The sequence below is a fragment of the Bombina bombina genome, chromosome 3, assembly GCF_027579735.1.
Source record: "Bombina bombina isolate aBomBom1 chromosome 3, aBomBom1.pri, whole genome shotgun sequence".
NCBI lineage: Eukaryota > Metazoa > Chordata > Amphibia > Anura > Bombinatoridae > Bombina > Bombina bombina.
The window spans coordinates 532696887-532719199 of record NC_069501.1 but is presented as its reverse complement, the minus strand read 5'-3'; the positions used below and the strand labels follow the sequence as shown (position 1 = coordinate 532719199).

The 22313-nt window shown below is 37.8% G+C and overlaps 1 protein-coding gene across 1 annotated transcript in view; it reads right to left on the bottom strand.

The window, feature by feature from the left end:
* The window catches only part of RPS6KA1 (ribosomal protein S6 kinase A1), a 562802-nt gene extending 540899 nt beyond the window's left edge, over window positions 1–21903 (bottom strand). The window contains exon 1 of the mRNA XM_053706981.1: window positions 21490–21903. Within this exon, the coding sequence (XP_053562956.1) occupies window positions 21490–21552 (63 nt within the window). The 5' untranslated portion in view covers window positions 21553–21903. The remainder of the gene's footprint in view (window positions 1–21489) is intronic.
* Window positions 21904–22313: the final 410 nt, after the last annotated feature.

The following is a 22313-nucleotide window of genomic DNA, read 5'->3' as shown; positions in this document are numbered from 1 at the left end:
TGTAGGGGCTTAGAAACAGGCAGAGATTTAGAGGTTACAAAGTATATTAATAGAACAATGCTGGTTGTACAAAGCTGGGGGAATGGGTATTAAATATGTTACCTATCTTTTAAAAAAGAACAAAAATCAAGTAGACTGTCCCTTTAAATGGAATATATACAAATATGAAGCTCATGCCCAGGTCACCAGCATTCAGACAGTAGATTATATGATGCAGCTGAAACAATACAGAATACTGCTGGCTATTTCTGAACTTGAGTTCTGGTTACATAAAACCCATGTAAACAAGAAGGTTTAGATAAAATAATGCTCCCAGTGGGGGTCTGTGAAAGAGAGATACTAAAATGTTCATTTTTCATTGTTCTCTATAAGGGCTTGATTTATCAAGCTACGGCAGACAGGAGTGTACATATGCGCCGCTGGCGGACTGAATTTCCCTGGCGGATTTAACATTACACGCTAGCACTATTTTGCACCTGCATGCAATGCTGCCCCCTGCCCGTGCACAGCCAATCACAAGCGGGCAGGTGCTGTCAACCTCCCCAGGGTGGACGAGACTGGGGAGATTGAAATTCTCCACCTAAGATATGGAGAAGTGGCTAGGGAAGTAGCGCTGCTTGATAAATACCGACTGTGAGAACCTGCAGAGAGGGGCGAAGAGCTTGATAAATCGAGCCCTAAGTATTGGCCTTTGAGAAAACAGTTAAAGAAGATAAGGAGGACTTTGTGTAAATAATTAGACAAATAAGATAAAGTATTCTTTCCTTACACTATTAGCCCACAGTATTGGGTTGTGGTTTCAGTTAGTAGAAAAAGTTATTCTGATATTTATAAAAAAATATCCCTAAAGGAACAATTCCCCATACATTTAAATTCTGCAGCTGGTATAAGCAAGTAAATGGAAATTTTATAGTACACTGTCCCTTTAAACTTTTTTTTTTTTTTTTTTTTTTAGACTTGGTCAATGTGTTGTTCTATAGCAAAGCTGCTGTACAAACACACTTGCAAATGGGATGATCTTTAAGCTTCATGGTGATTTCTGTTACAGCCTCTTTTTAACACAGATTTTCTATAGCCAATACTGCCGTATTAAAATTCAGTACAGGTGGCAGTTTCAACAGTCAAAAGCAACAATTTAACGTATAAATAAAAAGGTAAAAGGAGACATTTGTAAAAATGTATTACCTTCCAGCAGGTAAAACTAGAAAACTGGGAACACATTTTACAGTACACTGGCCCTTTAAGTTTGGTCTATTATATTCCTTTAAGTCTCACCTAATACCAGAACATTCATTATTATTAACCTTTTGCAAAAACTTAAATTATGCTTACCTGATCATTTTCTTTTCTTCAGATAGAAAGAGTCCACAGCTGCATTCATTACTTTTGGGAAATAAGAAGCTGGCCACCAGGAGGAGGCAAAGACACCCCAGCCAAAGACTTAAATACTCCTCCCACTTACCTTATCCCCCAGTCATGTTGCTGAGAAACAAGGAACAGTAGAATAAATACCAGGGTGAAAAAGGTGCCAGAAGAATAAAAACTAAGAGACGCCCCACAGAAAAAATATGGGTGGGGAGCTGTGGAGTCTTTCCATCTGAAGATAAGAAAATTATCAGGTAAGCATAATTTAATTTATTTTTCATAAAATGGAGAGAGTCCACAGCTGCATTCATTTTGGGAAAACAATACCCAAGCTATAGAGGACACAGAATGCAAAAACGGGAGGGTACAATAGGCGGCCCATTCTGAGGGCACCAGGCCTGAAAAACCACAACCTAACCAAACCCTGCTGCGTCCGAGCTGGGCAAAAAAACGAAGGAAAAGACCCCAAGGACACGGACCCGCAGATAGTCCTAAAGCCTAACTAGAGACCGCAAAGCAGACTCACTGAGCCAACACCCCTCCAGGAGAACCGTCGCCCACACAACCCTTACTAGTACAGTACCAAATCCACCGAAGGGAGAGGACAAGGGTGAGCCAAAGGGACACCCAAAAGGGTACAGCAAGATCCAATAAAGGAAAAAACCCCTTCAAAAGAAGGCTAAGTCTGCAGAGACCCAAAAGGATCCCGAGAACAAGGGGAGACGACACCCAACCCACAAGTAGCAACAAGGCATCATCAAGGAGAAGAAACATCTCCCAAACATCGTGCAATAGCACGGAAAAAAAGACAGCTGAAGACAAAGTCCTCAAAACATCAGAACTAAGAGACTGAGCAAACAGAATAACAAGTAACAAACTCAGAAGAAACATCCGAGTCTAGTAACACGCTGCCATCCGTAGGAAGACACGGAAAAAACACTATCCATAAGGAAGAAGCAGCCACACAAAATAGACTGCCCACCTCCAAGATATAGATTGTCCAACCTCCAAGACAGAGGACACTCTCCAGGCAATCCAGACCGCCAAGCCTACTCACAGATTTTAAAGGGGGAGAGGCACAGAACCTCTAAATAAAGAAGAAGGTCTACTGTCACCCCCAAGACATGAGGATGAACAACAGATCTCAGATCCTACACCTAGCCGGACCTCCCAGGGAAAAAATACAGAATAACCCAGATAACAAGAGCAAGAAGCCCTTGCAAGTCCCGACCCAAAAGGGAAGAGACCACCCCCTGCAGGAGCCCAATACTCCAAAGAGCTAGGGCCATAAAAGGACACTAGAGCTAACAGACATCTAAGCCACCTTAACATGACTGTGATTGAAAGTTCGACTAATCCCCCTTAAGGGACACAGGTCGTGCTCATTTGAGCCAGCCTGTAACGAAAGGCACAACACTCAGGAACAGTTACACCTGCAGGGAACTGCCCATGCCCTCCTGTGGCCGAGAGACCTGGGGCAATCGGGCACGAACACAATCGCAAAGAAACATCTGGACTTTGTAGACGCGCAAGCGCCAAAATTATATAAATGCAAAAACGTGCCACAATCGTGGGGGGGGGGGGGTGAACAATCCACCCTCCAAGGAGGAAAAAAACATAACCTGGGTTACCTGCATGTGTAGTAGTAGGGATCGGTAGGGAACTCGCCTCCCGGAGGACAGGACCCCACGAGGCTCAGCAGTCCCTTGAATCCCCGAGCAACAAGGCGCTCTAGAACGGCCTAAAGAACATAACTGACTGACCTGAGTCAACAGGGGCCAATTCGCATTTGTCACAGGACGAAGAATATGAATCAGAAAGTTGAACAATTTCAACATCAGCATCCTCCATAGCTGGATAAAGGATACCAAAAAAAAATGGACTAAATATAAAACAATTTAAACGGCAACTGACACCCACAAAGGCAGGGGCACTCACCACCTCCTACGAACCAGACACTAGGGGGCCAGACCGTAAGGCCACATCACTTTGAAAGGCCGTTATGTTTCAAAGCCACAAGCCCAGTTAACACTACACAAAAGCATTTCCCATTTCGAAGAGTACTACCCTTCATAAAAGACAAAAGCAAACTTATGACACTTCTCTGCCAACCTCCTGGGACGAAAGGCAAAGAATGACTGGGGGATGAGGGAAGTGGGAGGAGTATTTAAGCCTTTGGCTGGGGTGTCTTTGCATCCTCCTGGTGGCCAGGTTCTTATTTCCCAAAAGTAATGAATGCAGCTGTGGACTCTTTCCATTTATGAAGAAAACAGAATACATCCGATTTCAGGTACACTCTTCAACACCAAACTAAACACGTTACTAAATGCACCTGTTATTTTCTCATACCTACCAACATTTCAAAATTCAAAAGAGGGACACCCGAACCCATTTTCCACAGGGAATCTAACAGGTATCTAACCCTGTGAGAGCAAAGCCAGCTGCTTCTGAGTATGGGCCCAATAGAATTAAAAAAAAAACAAACAAAAAAATTTTTTATTTTTTTTAATGCTTGGGGCAAAATCGGGACAGATGGCTAGCAACCCGGGACAGGGGGACAGACCGCTAAAATCGGGACTGTCCCGCAAAAATCGGGACAGTTGGGGGGGTATGTTTTCTCTGTACACATGGTCATCTGTAGTCTTTCTGCAACACACACTTACTAAAAAAAAAAAAAAAGTTAACCAAGATTGTGTTTGTATCATTTTTATTTAAATTGCCCATTGAAAAGTTTTCTGAACTGTAGTTGGCTCTCTCAGATACCTTATGTATGTGTTCCATCCACCCGTTTGATGAGCTTTAAAAGATATTTCAATATGTGAACAAAAACCACACACGTTTGCTTGTTATTTATAGGGGGGGTATGATATGAACATTTCTTTAAAAATGTCAATATTTCTGCAGCTCAGAGGTGCGGAGTACTGACACAGCAACACGTATTATCACATCCGTGGGTTTCCATATCCAGGGCTCACACTTGCAGGTTACACAGGTGCCAAGTTGTGTGGGAAGTGAGAACTATGATAAAACAGTGATTCACACCATGTTTCAACGGATGTTGTGGTGCCCTACGGTGAAACAGATTTCTCTCTCACTCTACCCTTAATACCAGCCTGGAATGAAAGCGATCGGCCCGTCACCCCTCCTTACTAGATTACTCACTCTTCAGTCCAACTCATGTTTTTCCTGCCTAATCGTACTTAGTCATAAATCTATCCTAAATCTGACTTTCTTCAATAACCCATCTAATACCATTTATAGGAGTACATAGCACTTGCCCATTTTTCCTGTATAGTGGGTGCGACAAATCCCTGGAGCCAGAACGCCTCATTTCCAAATATTTCAAGATATTGGGTGATAAAGGCTTTTCAAAACTTTATACAGATTGCCCATTAAAAAAAAAAAAAAAAAATTGCATTTCCAAGAAATACAGAATATTTAGATGCTTAAAGGGACAGTCTACACCAGAATTTTTATTGTTTTAAAAGACAGATAATCCCTTTATTACCCATTTCCCAGTTTTGCATAACCAACACAGTTATAATAATATACTTTTAACCTCTGTGATTATCTTGTATCTAAGCCTCTGCAAACTGCCCCTTTTTTCAGTTCTTTTGACAGACTTGCAGTCTAGCCAATCAGTGCCAGCTCCCAGATTACTTCACGTGCACGAGCACAGTGTTATCTATATGAAATATGTGAACTAACACCCTCTAGTGGTGAAAAACTGTTAAAATGCATTCTGAAAGAGGTGGGCTTCAAGGTCTAAGAAATTAGCATATGAACCTCCTAGGTTAAGCTTTCAACTAAGAATACCAAGAGAACAAAGCAAAATTGGTGATAAAAGTAAATTGGAAAATTGTTTAAAATTACATGCTCTATCTGAATCATGAAAGTTTATTTTGGCCTAGACTGTCCCTTTAAAGTGACATGAAACAAAATATTTAAATTATATAAACAAAACAACTGTTCAATTTACTTTTATCTAATGTGCTTCCTTATCTTTATAAAGCAGCAGCAACACACTGCTGGGAGCTAACTGAATGCATTGAGTTAGGCAATACACGAGGCATATATGTGCAGCCACCAATCAGCAGCTCCTGAGCCTACCCAAGTATGCTTTTCAACAAAAGGATATCAAGAAAGAAAACAAAATACAGAATAGAAGTAAATTGGAACGATGCTATAAATCACACACACTATCTGAATCATGAAAGAAAAACATTGGGGTTTTATGACCCTTTAAAGAGACATGAAACCAAAATGTTTCTTTCATGACTCAGAGCATACAATTTTAAAACAACTTCCCAATTGACTTCTGTTATCCAATTTGCTTCATTTCCTTGGAATCCTTTGCTGAAAATCATTCCAATGTAGGCTCAGGAGCATCAATGCACTACTCAGCGCTAATGATCAGTGCCTACACATAAATGCCTCGTCATTGGCTTACCCAATGTTTTCAGCTAGCTCCCAGTAGTGCACTACTGCTTCTTCAACAAAGGATATTAAGAAATTAAGCAAATTTAATAAATTAAAGGGACAGTGCACTTATCCTAATCGCTTATGTTTAGTTTACCCAGTATATCTGGGTGCGATTTATTTAAAATAAAATATATATATGTAACAAATTTTAGCTCCCTTACAAGATCCTAAATCTTCCAATGCAAAAGTCTTAAAGGGACATTCCAGTCAAAATATAAATGCACATAGATTTATTGCATCTTTGAATAGAAGCATATTTATAATATACATGTATTGGCAAAAATGCTTCTATTAAGAGTTATCACTGTTTTTCGTGGTAACATTTTTCTCTGCACATGCATGTGAAGCATAGCTAGATATTTTCACTGCACCCACATTTTAAATAAAGCAACTGCTCAGATCATCAGTGGGGCTTGTATCATGTCAGCAATTAACAAATTGAGTCATTACCAGATGGAACAAGCACCCTAGGCTCTCCAAACAAGTGTTTGGTTTAAAATGCTGGTGCACGCTTTTGAAACAGCTATAGCTTTTATTAGAAGCATTTTTGCCAAGGCATGTATATTACAAAATTGCTTCTGTTCAATACAGAAATGCACCTATGTGGTTTTAAATTTTGGCTGGAATATCCCTTTAAGTCTAATACTGCTCGCTCCCTGTATGTCAATTGTCATTGCACATGTGCAGGTTGCGATTATGTGAAAATTGCTGATCTCGACAAGCTGGTAGCACATATTGCAATCTAATGCTTTTATAGTGTAAGCCTACAAAACGGGGACAGTAAACAACTTGAAGTAATCAAATTGATCCGTGTTTCTGTACACGCTCTAACATCAACTAGCACACACCGGATCGCTATTAATACAAACAATACAAACTCCGTAATTGGCATTTGTATCAAGTTTACATTGATCATACTTTTTGTACAACTATACTGAGTATATAATATTACTACGTTCCCGGTGATATGCGCACAGTGCGTGCTCTCATAGGAACTAGTACACACACAGGAGCGCAAACACGTCCAGCAACACAGATCAAGATGATCAATTCAGGCTTAAAGTACTAAACAGCTTGATCTGTGTTGCTAAATTAGTTTGCGCTCCTGCGCTCATGAGAGCGTGCCCTGAACATAGTAATATTATATACCAATTATAGTTGTACAAAAATAATAATCATCTGACAATGTAATCTTAATACAAAGCCATTTACCGCTGTGTTTTTACTAGTAGGTGTTGTGCATTATTTAGCATTTCATATCAGACTGGCTGGGGGTGAGATCTCTATATATTTATTAATTATTGGTAATCCAATCTTTTATTTACATTGTGACTTATTCTTTGACTCAACTATTCCCTTCACAATGTCCCTTTAATTGGAAAGTTGTTTAAAATTGAATGCATCTGATTATGAAAATAACAAAACTGGGTTTGATGTCCCTTTAAAAAGGGATAGGAAATTAAAAATTAAGCTTACATGATTCAGAACGTTCATGCAATTTTAAGATACTTTTAACTTTAATTCTGTTATTACATTTACTTTGTTCTCTTGTAATTCCTTTGTTGAAAGCATAAATGCCATTACTAAGCAACAGCAATGTACTACTGGGAGCTAGCAGGTGATTGTTGGCTACACACATTGTCTCTTGTCATTGGCTCACCAGACGTGTTTGGCTAGCTCCCAGTAGTGCATTACTGCCCTGGAGCTGACTTTTCAAGGGTTAAATAGAGTTGTATGCAAACAATTGTGCAATAATAAAATCCTCTAACATTACATCATTTTATTTCTGCACTTTTAAGAGTATAGATCTATCGTTCCTGATATCCCCCAAGTATAAAGTGCCTCTATAAATTCTATATATATACACACTTATATATACATATATACACACACATACATATATATACATATATATATACATATATATACATATATATATATATATATATATATATATATATATATATATATATATATATATATATATATATGTATGTGTATATATATATATATATATATATACACATACACATACATATACATACACACACCTATATAAGGGGATAAAAAAAAAATCACTAAAAAAGAAAAAAAGTTATTAGGTCTACCAATGTAATAGAGATAGTCTACACCAGAATATTTATTGTTTTAAAAAGATAGATAATCCCTTTATTACCCATTCCCTAGTTTTGCACGACAAACAGTTATATTAATCAACTTTTTACCTCTGTGATTATCTTGTATTTAAGCCTCTGCAAACTGCCCTTTATTTCAGTTCTTTTGACAGACTTGCATTAGCCAATCAGTGCTGCCTTCTAAAACTCCATGTGCGTGAGCACAGTGTTATCTATATGAAACACATGAACTAACACCCTCTAGTGGTGAAAAAATGTCAAAATGCCCTGAGATGAGAGGTGGCCTTTAAGGGCTTAGAAATTAGCATATGAACCTCCTAGGTTAGCTTTCAACTAAGAATACCAACAGAACAAAGCAAAATTGGTGATAGATGTAAATTTGAACATTGTTTAAAATTACCTGCCCTATCTGAATATTGAAAGTTTGTTTTGGACTAGACTGTCCCTTTAAAGACAGGAAAAAGTAAAATGTTTAACTCTTTCACTGCAATTTCTCACTTGTCCTGGACTAGTGGAAATTTCAAGCAGCACGTGTCAGTGAGTGTGTGTGCTTTTATTTTTTTCCTGGAGTCTGCTATAGGCTCTTCCCTTACATTCCTTGAACAGCCTAACTTATTATATGTGCACCTGCTCATTCTTACTCACCAAAAGGTGCCCCCTCACCCATTTCAAGCATTTTATTAATTTAGAAGATAATATTGGCATCTATTCAAAATCAAAAGAACCAGTTGGTTCACTTGAAACATACTTGAAATTCAGGAGCTAGTACTCAAAATCAAGTGAAATGACAAAAAAAACTTTAAGCGTTTCTCATGATAAATGTAACTTCACCAATCTATTTAGCCAATCACAAGAGACAAATGTGTGCAGGCACCAATTAGCAGCAGCTCCCACTAGTGTAGGCTATGTGCGCATTCATTTTTTAACAAGGGATACTAAGAGAACAAAGCACATTTGAAGATAGAAGTGAATTTAAAAGTGTCTTAAAATGACATGCTCTATCTGAATCATGCAAGTTTTATTTTGACTTTCCTATCCCTTTAACTATAATATGATGCACAGAAATAGGCCTCATGCAGTATTATTGTTTACAAAGTGTTGGGGGGGGGGTCTTAAAAAAAAAAAAACACAAACTCAAGAACTAGATGCCAGGCAGCATGTGAGCAAGCATAGTGAAATCTTCTGAGGTGCCCTAAGCATATGTGTGCGTCCTCTCACCACACCATAGCAGCAGTTCTTTATGCCAACTGGCAAGGAGAGGCAGATACACAGCACAAGTGTGTGCCAGGTCCTAGCTGCTAGTGGAGGAGGGAGAGCTGGAAACCAAGCTTTATACTTCTAATACCAGAACATAAAGTATTCAATGCGCCTTCTAAACCACAGAGGTTATCTGCTTATTTATACAACTAGAGCTGTACATGTGCTGGCGTAACTATGCAAAACAATCGCTTATTCCCAGAAATGCATAGAGAAGTCAACCTATGGAATAACAATGAGTATCAGTGTGTCCTAAGCTGACTCTCAAATACTGTGGTAACTCTGAAGGAACTGGCAGGTAAAGACCTTGATGTTCATGGGGCACTTTACGTTAATCAGCATATATGTTGTTTATATTATATTAAAGGGGCTGGCATTAAATCAATAACTTCCATTAAAAAAAAAAAAAAAAAAACTTTTCCTAAACTTTTTTTTCTAAACAAAACTCTTGCCTTCCATATCAAGTGCCATTTTGGCTTTTAAAAAGAAGCTTGCACAAATACAGCCAATTAGGGGCTCCCGTTTGCTCAAGAGGAGGCCTGATACACTACTGCACATACACACACCTTGCACATGACATCTTGATAAGGGCTAAATAAAGAACCCATACAAAATGAACACACCAGTCCCTTAAAAAGGGACATAAAATTGAAAAACAATAATAAAAGAAAACGCTCTGTGTTACATGCAAGGAATAGTAAAATAATAAAAATGCTCCCTGCAATGCACCACTGGGAGCTAGCTGAGCACATCTGGTGAGCCAGATGCAACTGTGTGTAGCCACCAATGACATTGCTACTCCTGAGCCTACTTAAGTATAATTTTTAACAAAGAATATCAAGAGAGCGTAATACATTTGATAAGTAAACCAAAAAGTGTCTTAAAGTGAATGTAAATTTTGATGCTAAAGTGCCCGGTTTTTAAAACTTCGATTAAAAACAGGGGCACTTTAATTCATCAAAATTTTCATTTCACTCCTGTTGTGAAAAAAAAAATTAACTTTTAATCTTCACAGCAGCTCCAGCTTCCTCCACCCGTTTCAAAGCCTCTTCCTGAGTCTAAAATGAGGCATCCAGCTTCCGCCAATCACAGCAGTGAATCAGACACTGAATCCCCCGGGGGGAAGCTGTGATTGGAGGATGACCTATCAATCATTTCTGACATCAGACAGCTGGAGCTGCTGTGAAGTTTAAAAGGTAAGTTTTTTCACAACAGGAGTGAAATGTAAATTTTGATGCTATACTTTGGGACCTCCTATATATCCTACATCCTATATGGAATCACTTAAAATCTAGCCTCTTTCCTAAGCAAAGCAGGTCAATTAATAAACACTGATTCCTGAGAAGGTTACAATTCTAAAAAAAATAATGGTCCTCCTATTCTGCAAGATATTCCTAACATAAGTGAGATAGTCCCTGCAACATAGCTTGTAAGGCGATGTATTTATCATATGCTTTTCTTATGGTAAAAAAACTGTTGGTTGGTCTTGAGGTAGCAGAAGTATAATGAGCTTCACATATTGGAGAAAATCATAACTCAATAATTTAGGCCAATACCTATGAGTATTTGGTGCTACATTCTATAATAAATCCCCTTACACTTTTGTACACTGCCAATTAAGCAAGATCTCCTTAATCTGTCATTTAAAAGTTGATGCTAGGATATATTCATCGTATTTACACTAAAATATATATATATATTCATAGTTGATGTATACCAATAGCGTTTTTGATGTTTTATACTAAAGTAAAAGCAGAAAACAAGGTTATTCAGTTGAGATCCAAAAGTGGTCTCCTTAGTTGGTACTTACCTCCAATAACGCCTTCACCTAGAGTGGAGGTCCAAAAGTGGCCTCATCTATCATTTTGGAGGCAATATAGAAGATTTGGTGTACTAGCTGCATATTGTGCCCTTTTCTTTGTACCTTTCTATGGAATGCATATAACTAACCACAATATTGTATCTTATGTTATCTTTATTCCAAGTTTTTTTTTATGATGTCACTTTATTGTATATTCCATGTAAACCTTATAGTAAATCTCAAATAAAAATTACTTTAAAAAAAAATTAATTAAAAAGGGACATGAAACCCATTTTTTTTTCTCTTTCTTGATTTAGGTACAACATGCAATTTTAAACAACATTCCAGTTTACTTCTATTATCAAATTTGCTTCATTCTCTTGGTATCATTTGTTGAACGGGCAGCAATGCACTACTGGTTTCTAACTGAACACATGGTTGAGCCAATGACAATCGGTATATATTTATGCAGCCACCAATCAGCAGCTAGAACCTAGGTTCTTTGCTGCTCCTGAGCTTTCCTAGATAAACCTTTCAGCAAAGGATAACAAGTGAAGGGAGCAAATTAAATAATAGAAGTAAATTGGAAAGTTGTTTAATATTGTATGCTCTGTCTAAATCATGAAAGGGAAGATAACGAATAACTTCCAAGTCTCTTTAAATGGACAGTATGCACCAATTTTCATATAACTGCATGTAATAGACACTACTATAAAATAGCATATGCTCAGATACTGATCTAAAAATCCAGTATAAAACATTTTAAAATCTTTCTTAAAAGCCAATAGGCTCGAACAAACACATAGCAAAATAAAATGAAGTACACATGCATATACGTAATAGTTTTGGGGGGGGGGGGGGGGGAATATTCCCTGCAGTACAAAATATAAAGAAACTATGAAACAGGTGTTTTGCATGGAAATGGAGATCATAGGAAATGGGAGTTCATTAGCATATCAATACCCAGACTTGATTACCTACAAAAGGAGAAAATAAATGTTATTGGATTTTGTACTAGAAGAAGATTACTTTTTTTTTTTTTATGACCTCTTACAGAACGTTGGTGCAATAGACTCATAATTATCTTATCTATGTGCATTGTCAGCCTAGAAAATGTAACAGTGCAACACATAGATGATCACTGTATTAAAAGGGACAGTCAACAACAAAAATTGTTAGTTTAAAAAGATAGATAATGCCTTTTACTACCCATTCCCCAGCTTTGCATAACCAACACAGTTCTATTAATATTCTTTATAACATTTAAACCTCTACATTTCTGCCTGTTTCTAAACCACTACAGACAGCTTCTTACCACATGCTTTTTTATTTGCTTTTCACAACAGGAGACTAGGTCATGTGGGCCACATAAATAACATTGTGCTCTCTCCCATGGAGTTGTGCATTAACCAGTACTAATTGGCTAAAATGCAAGTCAATAGATAATAAATACCCATGTTATAAGGGGGCTGTCAGAAGAGGCTTAAAGGTAAATTTATCATGGTGTGGACAGACATGATCTGCTATAGCGAATCATGTCCGCCACACATCGATAAATGAGAACTGCTGGTGCAAAACCGCACCCTGCAGATTCGCGGCCGCTAGCAGGGGGTGTCAATCAACCCGATCGTATTCGATCGGGCTGATTGCTGTACGCCACCTCAGAGGTGGCGGACGAGTTAAGGAGCAGCTGCTTCTTAACTTCCGCTTCAGGCGGAACTGAAGCAGAGTGGGTCGGAAGCAGCATCCGCTGCTTTATAAAAAGACCCCTCAGATACAAGGTAATCACAGAGGTAAAAAGTATATCAATATAACTGTGTTGGTTATGCAAAACTAGGGAATGGGTAATAAAGGGATTATCTATCTTTTTAATCAATAAAAAAAATTTAAATTGACTGTCCCTTTAACCGCAAGTGGCTTTTTCATACCAGCTTTAAAACCAATATGTACCACAGCCTGGTTAGGTTTGATATACCTTGAAAAGGAGTAGCATGTTTAGCAGTGCTTAGACTGCAAGACCACACAATAAAACAGACCAAATCATGCAATTCTACTACTCTACATACATTTGATTGTCAAATTAAAGTGTGAGTTTGTACAGAATACCAGATTCCAAATGTATTATGAGCCTATGTGTATGTCAAAAACAGAAGCGGTTCCACTCGCTGTAATAATTGGTCTTTAAAAACACCTGTTCGTGTAAAGTGCTGCACATATATGCTTGCAAGTTGCAATATAAACCTACTAATTTTACTGTACAGAAAAGTAACTCACAGGCATGGAGAGAAATCACTTCATAAGCGTATCTCTCTATATTTACCCAAAATCCTCTTTATCTCATCTTTCTATATACAGCGAGACAAATACTCAGGGCCTGATAATCACAAATTCTCCAGCAGAGAAAAATTATGAAAATATAATGTAATGCGTCTCGCCTTCATTCATACATACATATATATACATATATATACATATATATATATATATATATATATATATATATATATATATATCTTCTTTTGGTAATCTCGCTATAGCAGAGAGCATTAGATCAAGCTTTAGTGAGAGATCCCATACTCAAATAAGTATCCGTTTCTTTTTTTTTTTTTTTTTTTTTTAAATATCAGTTTCAAAATTGAAACTGCTATCATGAGGCAAAACAATGAAAACCAGTAAATTCTCACATTATGCAATATGCAAAACAGGAACTTCAGTTTAAAAAACAAAACAACATTGAGTGCTGAATAAGCAGGGTTTTTTTCTAATTACACTTGTGCACGACTGCCGCTGTGTATTGTAAGCCAGTTAGCATTAGTGCCCCATTACACATCAAAGGGACAATGTACTGTGATTGTTCCCCCCCTTTCCTTTGCATTTTCTGCACCTTCCTCTAATTATGGGTGCTGCCATTTTGCAACCTAGGTTTCATTGCCGGTATCTAAAAGGAGAGGTGTAGCTCCCTTAAAGGGACATAATACTCATATGCTAAATCACTTGAAACTGATGCAGTATAACTGTAAAAAGCTGACAGGAAAATATCACCTGAGCATCTCTATGTAAAAAAGGAAGATATTTTACCTCACAACTTCCTCAGCTCAGCAGAGTAAGTTCTGTATAAAAAGTTATACTTCAGCTGTTGCTCAGCTGTAGGTAAAAAAAAAAAAAAAAAAAAAAAAAAAAAAAAACAGCAGCCAATCAGCATCAACAGTGCTGAGGTCATGAACTCTTACTGTGATCTCATGAGATTTGACTTAACTCTCATGAGATTTCATAGTAAACTTCCTTTAAACTGAATAGGGAAATAACATGAGAGTGCACGAGGCTCAACCCCTTAGCTGTCCTGGGACAGACATACTGATTTGCTGCTTAGAAGTCCTTTACAATGGGATGTGGCTACTGAGGAACTTTTGAGGTAAAATATCTTTCTTTTTTACATAGAGATATTCAGGTGATATTTTCTAGTCCGCTTTTTACAGCTATGCTGCATCACTTTCAAGTGCTTAAACATTTGGGTATTATGGCCCTTTAACCTTGTTTTGACACTTGGAATAGCTGTTTTAGCCTGTTGCATCCCCACCTACACAGAATAGTTAAATAATTAACCCCTTAACATCAGCTGAGGTAACCTGCACATTGGCTGTCATTTTCACTGCAAGGTATCAACTGTGCCGTTCGACAGTGGCGAGAGCTTACTATTGCCGGATGTCTCCTGGATGGAGGCATATAGTAGCAGAGTGTCTCATCGCTTAAAAGCTACTAGCCCAAAGGGAAAACAGTAGCACAGTGTCTCAACAGGTTAAAAGCTACTAGCCCAAAGGGAAAAGTTAGTCCACCCAATGTTAAAAATAGGATCAGGTCCGACAGACATTTGATTATATATATATATATAATGAAGATTAACCCTTTAGGCTGTCAGTAACACACATAAAACAGTGTTAATTAACACATTGATTGTCATTAATATACAGAGCCCAAACTGACTGTGGTCTGTGAGCTTCTCTGGCAGCCAATGAGTAAGTGAGGCTTTGCTCTCAGGGTCTACATCTCTGCTACTACCCACAGCAACAACATCATTCTACTTGGGTAACAGGGAAAAAAAAACAAAAAAAAAACACATCACGTCTTTTGAACTGCAACTTTTTTTTTATACTACTGAGGTATGCTGGGAATGTAGTTCTCAGGTGTGTCCTAGAGGAGAGGCGGTAGGCTACCCAGTGCACATGCAAGCAGTAACACTGTGCTGCAGGCGGTTGTAAGCAGTATGATAGTAGCTTCAGGACTCACAAAGCTACGCGGAGCCGTTTCTGACGTGCTGTGGGCGCCCTGTGAAATATGGGGTTTTCAAGCCTGGTATTAGAAGTCTATTGAATAGCTCTGGAATCCACTGACCAACTGCTTAAGTTGTCCTTAAAAACAAAAAATCGATAGTAAAAGTAAAAGTAAAAGTTTTCAGAGGTGTTCAAAAGGCTACATGTGTGGCAGAGGAATACAATATTAACAAGCTGTATATTATGGTTTAAATTAAAATGCAATTCCTAATTGAGGGTGTGGGTTTGTGCTTGAGCAGTTTACTACTATAGTACCTTTATTATGTTGTGGAATATAAATGTTATGCTAAAGAAAAATAAATACAGTTGAACAATTCACATTATTTATTACTTGCCCCTAAAATAAATATATATTTATTTATACACACACACTTCTCCACAGAAAACATATTGATTTATGATCATTTGAGCAACAAATATTGGGGGGGGGGGGGGGTAATATTAACTAATTTGAGCTTAATATTAACTTAAATTTTAGCCAGGTGATGTGCCCGATAAAGAGGTCCTAGGAAGAAAAATGATTTTATTTTATTTTTTTAAATACAGTATTTGAAGGAAAAAAATTAAGATTTTATAAAATCCTAATTTATAGCCTGATTGTACATTTTTATTTGAAATATAGCAGCCAGTCACTTTTGTTTAAAGTTATATAAAAAACTTAAAAGGGACATGAAACCCAAAAACTTTTTCAGGATTCAAATAGAGAATACAATTTTAATCAACTTTCCAGTTTACCTCTATTATTTAATTTGCTTCCTTCTCTTGTTATCCTTTGCTGAAATGTTTATCTAGGAAAGCTCTGGAGCAGCAAAGAACCTAGGTTGTAGCTGCTGATTGGTGGATGCATATAAATATCGATTGTCATTGGCTCACCCATTTGTTCAGTTAGAAACCAGTAGTGCATTGGCTGCTCCTTCAACAAATACCAAGAATGAAACAAATTAGATAATAGAAGTAAATTAGAAAGTTGTTTCAAATTGTATTCTCTACCTCAGTGCTTTCCAAACTGTGTGTCTTGACACAGTGTTGGCGGCAGTGTGTAGGTGTGTCCCTGTTTCAGCACAATTTTTTTTGAATTTAAAATAATTTTTACTTTTTTTTTTTGGTTTTCTAACTTTCCGTCTGCCTGCTGCGCATATCATGTGGTTGACACGCGATTGATACCTAGTGGGTCACAGATCATCTTAACCTATTGGCGCAGCTTAGCGGGAACTGAAACTATTCCCATTGGCTGCACGTGTAGACACCTCAATCAGCTTGTGACTGCACGTGTAGTCAGTGAGTGGGACAGCAGTGCGTTTGCAGCGCGGGCAGTAGTCAGCCGGACTCACGGAGCTCTGAGGGCATCAGCTTAATTGCTGAGCTGAAGTCAGAAGTCAAAGTGTTGGGGGGTTTTTGCAGCTAGCTCCCAGTAGTGCATTGCTGCTCCTGCTCCTGCTCTTGATATATATAGATAGGAAGTGGAAGCTTAAACATGCTTGATGATAAAATGCGAGTGTCTAAATCTAATATTCCACCAACCTCATACATCCCATTACAATAGTAAGTAGCTATTGGTGTTATTAAACATTTTGTAATTCTTGCACATACTTACTGTTACTATTTTGTTATATAATTTATGTGTGTCCAGATCTCTTAAAAAGGACCAGTCAACACATTAGATTTGCATAATCAACAAATGCAAGATAACAAGACAATGCAATAGCACTTAGTCTGAACTTCAAATGAGTAGTAGATTTTTTAATAACACATTTCAAAGTTATGTATATTTCCACTCCCCTTGTACCATGTGATAGCAATCAGCCAATAACAAATGCATATACGTATAGTCTGAATTCTTGCACATGCTCAGTAGGATCTGGTGACTCAAAAATTGTAAATATAAAAGACTGTGCACATTTTTTTTAATGGAAGTAAATTGGAAAGTTGTTTAAAATTACATGATGTATCTGAATTATGAAAATTTAATTTAACCCGAGTGTCCCTTTGAAACAAGTTAGTTTCACCTCCTGTTTGCTAGTATAACTGAATTACTGTGTCGCAAAATAATGCAGGTGTAAAAAGTGTGTCACCAACATGAAAAGTTTGGAAAGCTCTGCTCTATCTGAATCATAAAATACTTTTTTGGGGTTTCATGTCCCTTTAATCAAACACATTAGAAGCTTCAGCTAGAAGAAAATTCTAGAAACACTGATTTGTTCAAAACCCCCAAAAAAAAAAAAAAAAAAAAAAAAAAAAAACACACAACATATTTAAAGTCCTAAAAAATGTACCAGATTAGATGGGCAATTATATATTTTAACTAGTTAAAATGAAAATAACGTGAATGTCAATTTTGATGCCAAAGTGCCCGGTTTTTAAAAATTTGATTAAAAACAGGGGCACTTTAATTCATCAAAATTTAGATTTCACTCGTGTTGTGAAAAAATACTTACCTTTTAATATTGACAGCAGCTCCACCTTCCGCCGGTCGTTGCAAGCCATTTCTGACGTCAGAAATGGATAGGTCATCCTCCAATCACGGCTTCCCTCCAGGGGAATCAGTGTCTGATTCAACGCCGTGATTGGAGGAAGCCAGATTCCTCATTTTAGACCCAGGAAGAGGCTTTGCGACGGGCAGAGGAAGCCGGAGCTGCTGTGAAGTTTAAAAGGTAAGTTTTTTTCACAACAGGAGTGAAATGTAAATATTGATGAATTAAAAGGGACAGTCTAGGCCAAAATAAACTGTCATGATTCAGATAGGGCATGTAATTTTAAACAATTTTCCAATTTACTTTTATCACCAATTTTGCTTTGTTCTTTCGGTATTCTTAGTTGAAAGCTTAATCTAGGAGGTCCATATGCTAATATCTTAGACCTTGAAAGCCACCTCTTTTCAGAAAGCATTTTAAAAGTTTTTCACCACTAGAGGGTGTTAGTTCATGTGTTTCATATAGATAATACTGTGCTCGTGCACGTGAAGTTATCTGGGAGCAGGCACTGATTGGCTAAACTGCAAGTCTGTCAAAAGAACTGAAATAAAGGGGCAGTTTGCAGAGGCTTAGATACAAGATAATCACAGAGGTTAAAAGTATATTAATATAACTGTGTTGGTTATGCAAAACTGGGGAATGGGTAATAAAGGGATTATCTTTTAAAACAATAAAAATTCTGGTGTAGACTGTCCCTTTAAAGTTCCCCCTTAAAACAGACACTTTAGCATCAAAATTGACACTCACTTTAAACACCTCAATATATAAATAAAAATGGTTTAATTACATGCAGTAAAAAACAACATAAAAGTGTAGACACTGCTATATTCCACACAGTCTCACTTTAATAAGCCATTTATAACCATTTCTAGACGGCCTCAGTGTAACCCAAGTTACAATATGGCAGGGTCCACTGCTTAATGAACATTAACTTTACCCTTATTTTTTTCAATATTTAAATTAATATAATTTTTAAAAATACATGTACAAGTTATTCTCAGGCTAATCTTTGCTCTGAACACATCATTCAAGCAATGGTTTATTTAGTGTTTAAAGTGAAGGTCCATTTTGATGAATTAGTGCCCGTTTTTTAATAAACCTATTAAAAACAAGGGCACTTTAATTCATTAAAATTGACATTTCCCTGTTTTCTTCAAAAACTTAACTTTTAATCCTGAATGCCGCTCCAGCCCCGGCTGAATGCCGCTCCGGCCCCGGCTGTCGGAAGCCTCTGCAGTTGTCAGAAATGACGAATCAGGCTTCCTCCAATCACAGCTTCCCCCGGGGGAATCTTGGCCTGATGCAACGCTGTGATTGGAGGAAGCCCGATTCGTCATTTTGGACCCGTGAAGACAGCTTGCGACGGGCAGAGGAAGTGCTGGAGCGGCTGCCAGGATTAAAAGGTAAGTTTTTGAAGAAAACAGTGAAATGTCAATTTTGATAAATTAAAGTGCCCTTGTTTTTAATAGGTTTATTAAAAACCGGGCACTAATTCATCAAAATGGACCTTCACTTTAATGTCCCACAAAGCTACTTTCAGACAGGTGACATGGAACCAACACTTCTCAAAAGGCTACACAGGTTACCAAATCCTCATAAAAGTAACATTTTACATTTATAAATAAACAGAAAATAGTTTATATCTATTGTGCAGAGGGGAGATGATTGGTTACTGTGGATATGTAATATGGAGCCTCAATGAGAGCAAAATGCTGTACACTCTTTCCTTCTGGGGAAGGATAATGGCTGCAGTAGAAGCCATCAAGGCCACACATACCACCATAGGGATGCCTATTACACATTACTAAGTTACAGTGAGCAAAAACTGTTTGACAGCCACGTTCATTAATGATTGTTACGAAAGTGATATTGCCAGCAACACAGTTTAAATCAGCAAATCCATAACGGCACAATGGCTGCCACTGCTGGCTTTAAGATCAGGTCAAGTGCAGAAACTCACTGACCAGTAACAACTGATTATCATATCAGACAAGACTGTGGAGAAGTGTCCTGTCTGGTACTAAACTGCCGATTTCGTTTTCTCCTCCTTCCTTTTTATTGCATGCACCGTCATTACATAAAGTATTTAGACTTTGCTTGGATAAGGACCCAGGGTTAGGAAGTGCACCTGAATTAATGTTCTACTTCAAGCAATTTAATCAAGTATGTCTGTCACTAACAGCCTAAGAAATGTCCCTCTTTTTGTTAAGCAAAGCACTCTTGAAATGCTAATATGATATTTTCCCACACAACTATTGCAGTGATCTAGTTTGTAGATCACTTTATTTTCTGGCACTGATTAAAAGAATTGGCCATAATTTAGTATGCATGTGGCTAGAGCAGGATTTGCCAAAACCAGGGATTTACAGATGAAAAATCACTGCTGGTTCTTCAGTGTGATAGAATGTGTGTCAGCCATTGTATACTACGGGAAAGGATTGGAGAATTGCACTGTTATCCATGTATAGACAGAAACAATGAAGACGTTTCTGCAGCATAAGTGTTTGTGTACAGCGGTAAGCATGAATGCACAAAGTAAGCCCAAAAGCCTGCAATACCTGAGTGTTTATAAAGAAAGAGTATTTTTCTACATAATTTATGTGTATACAGAGAGAGGCCACAAGTGTTCATTTGGTTTTTTAAGTTTGTGTGTGAATAGAGAGGCTATCAATGTGCGTTTTCTGCAGGGTATGTGTGTACATAGAGAGTCCATAACGTCTGCTCTGCAGTGGGTGTATATAAGGGGGTTAGGAATGAAGGTGAATGGGATGAGGTGTCACAGCTGTCAGGAGTGAAAGTAAAAAGATCTATGTAAGACAGTTTACAAGTGATTGTAAACCTATAAGCAGTGCTAGCTTATAATGAAAAGCAGTATATAGCATTTCTCTTAGACATACAAATACTGCACTGCATTTAGATGTTTTACTCTGAGACAGCTGTCATTTAACCCCTAATTTAGTGTTATTTAGCATATACGGTCACTAGTGGAAAATATTATAATCAAATATTTCACAATTTTAACATCTTTCACTAGTTAGTTATATTTTGAATTGTATCTCACAAATGTAGGAACAATGATTACTAGTATCAATTAGAAAGACTGAGAATCAATAGCGATGAAAGGAGTATATATGGCATGCTGTATTTATGTTTATCAGAAAACTGTATATGACTAAAAAAAAAAAAAAACACCTAAGATGTACAGTATATAAATCAAATAACTAAACACACCCATGATACATATATATATATATAGTAGCACATACATGATGTATATAAAGCAGATAACTGCATATATCTAGACACACCTATGAGACTGTAGTAGTGATATCATGGTACAAATATTAATCTACTACATTACCCCGTTTGGCCCCTTTAAAACTAGGAGATATCATATGCACATTAATCTCAATGAATATAGAGAACTCATACAAAAAGTAGTCGAATCAAGAAATATACCCCAAGGAAATGGAGTAGAGGGAATGTGATTAATTTTGAAGACAATTAATTAAAAGTTACTAATTAATAAAAGATCAACTACACTTCGTACTCCTAATCTCTCTGTTGATTTATGATAACAAAAGATTCATATTTTCCCAGAGGCTCCCAGCCAGCCCCCATTGTACTGACGGACTGCTCCCCGTTCTTACCTCCGTGTCCTCAGGTACAAGTTCCACATTGGGCCAGAGATCCGCCAGCTGAGCGAGCGGCATCTTCGGGTTCAAAACCTCTGAGTATGGATTACAAAGCAACAAGAAGCACAGTTGTCACTCTTGACAACCAGACTTAAGCACTGCTGCCCGGCTTCTTCTGTCACGTAATGTCCGATCTCAGCAATCACACGATGTTGGGATTCCTTTGCTCTGGTAGTAGCTCTTATCACTGAAATCCTGTCTTGCAGGGCTTTGCTGTCTCGCACCTTTAGGTTCTTTCCTTATCAAACAAAGCAAACAAAAACAAAACAAGTATCCTCTCTGTCAGTTTGTTCCCAGGTGTCACAACCAAAGCCGCCCTGAACCTTCCCACAATGCTTCCCTTACGGTGTCCGAACCCGGACTGACCGCTCAGCTCCTCCTAGCTCACTGACAGTACGGCACGTGCCGCCCTCCCCACCACCCATTGGCTCCTCCCGCCCTCTCACACATCCCATTGGTTTCTCGTTCTTTAGATGGGGGGTCCAAACAGGAGTGTTACCACACCCTCTCACAGACCCCGCCCACAGCGCCTCAGGTGAAAGTCTACGGTCACTTCTGTCTAAATTAAGCGGGAAAAAGTGTTGGGTTCATAGCGTGCGCCATCTTGTGGCTCGACGGCTGTACAAGTGGTAGTTTCTAATTAGTATGTGTATGTAAGTGTACTGTAATTATGTTTCATTAAATTATTGGCACTATTATACAGTTTAAATTACGCACATGCCGCAAGTTGTGCAACAGTTATGTTCTGCTATGTAGCTAAATATGTGTGTGTATAAAAT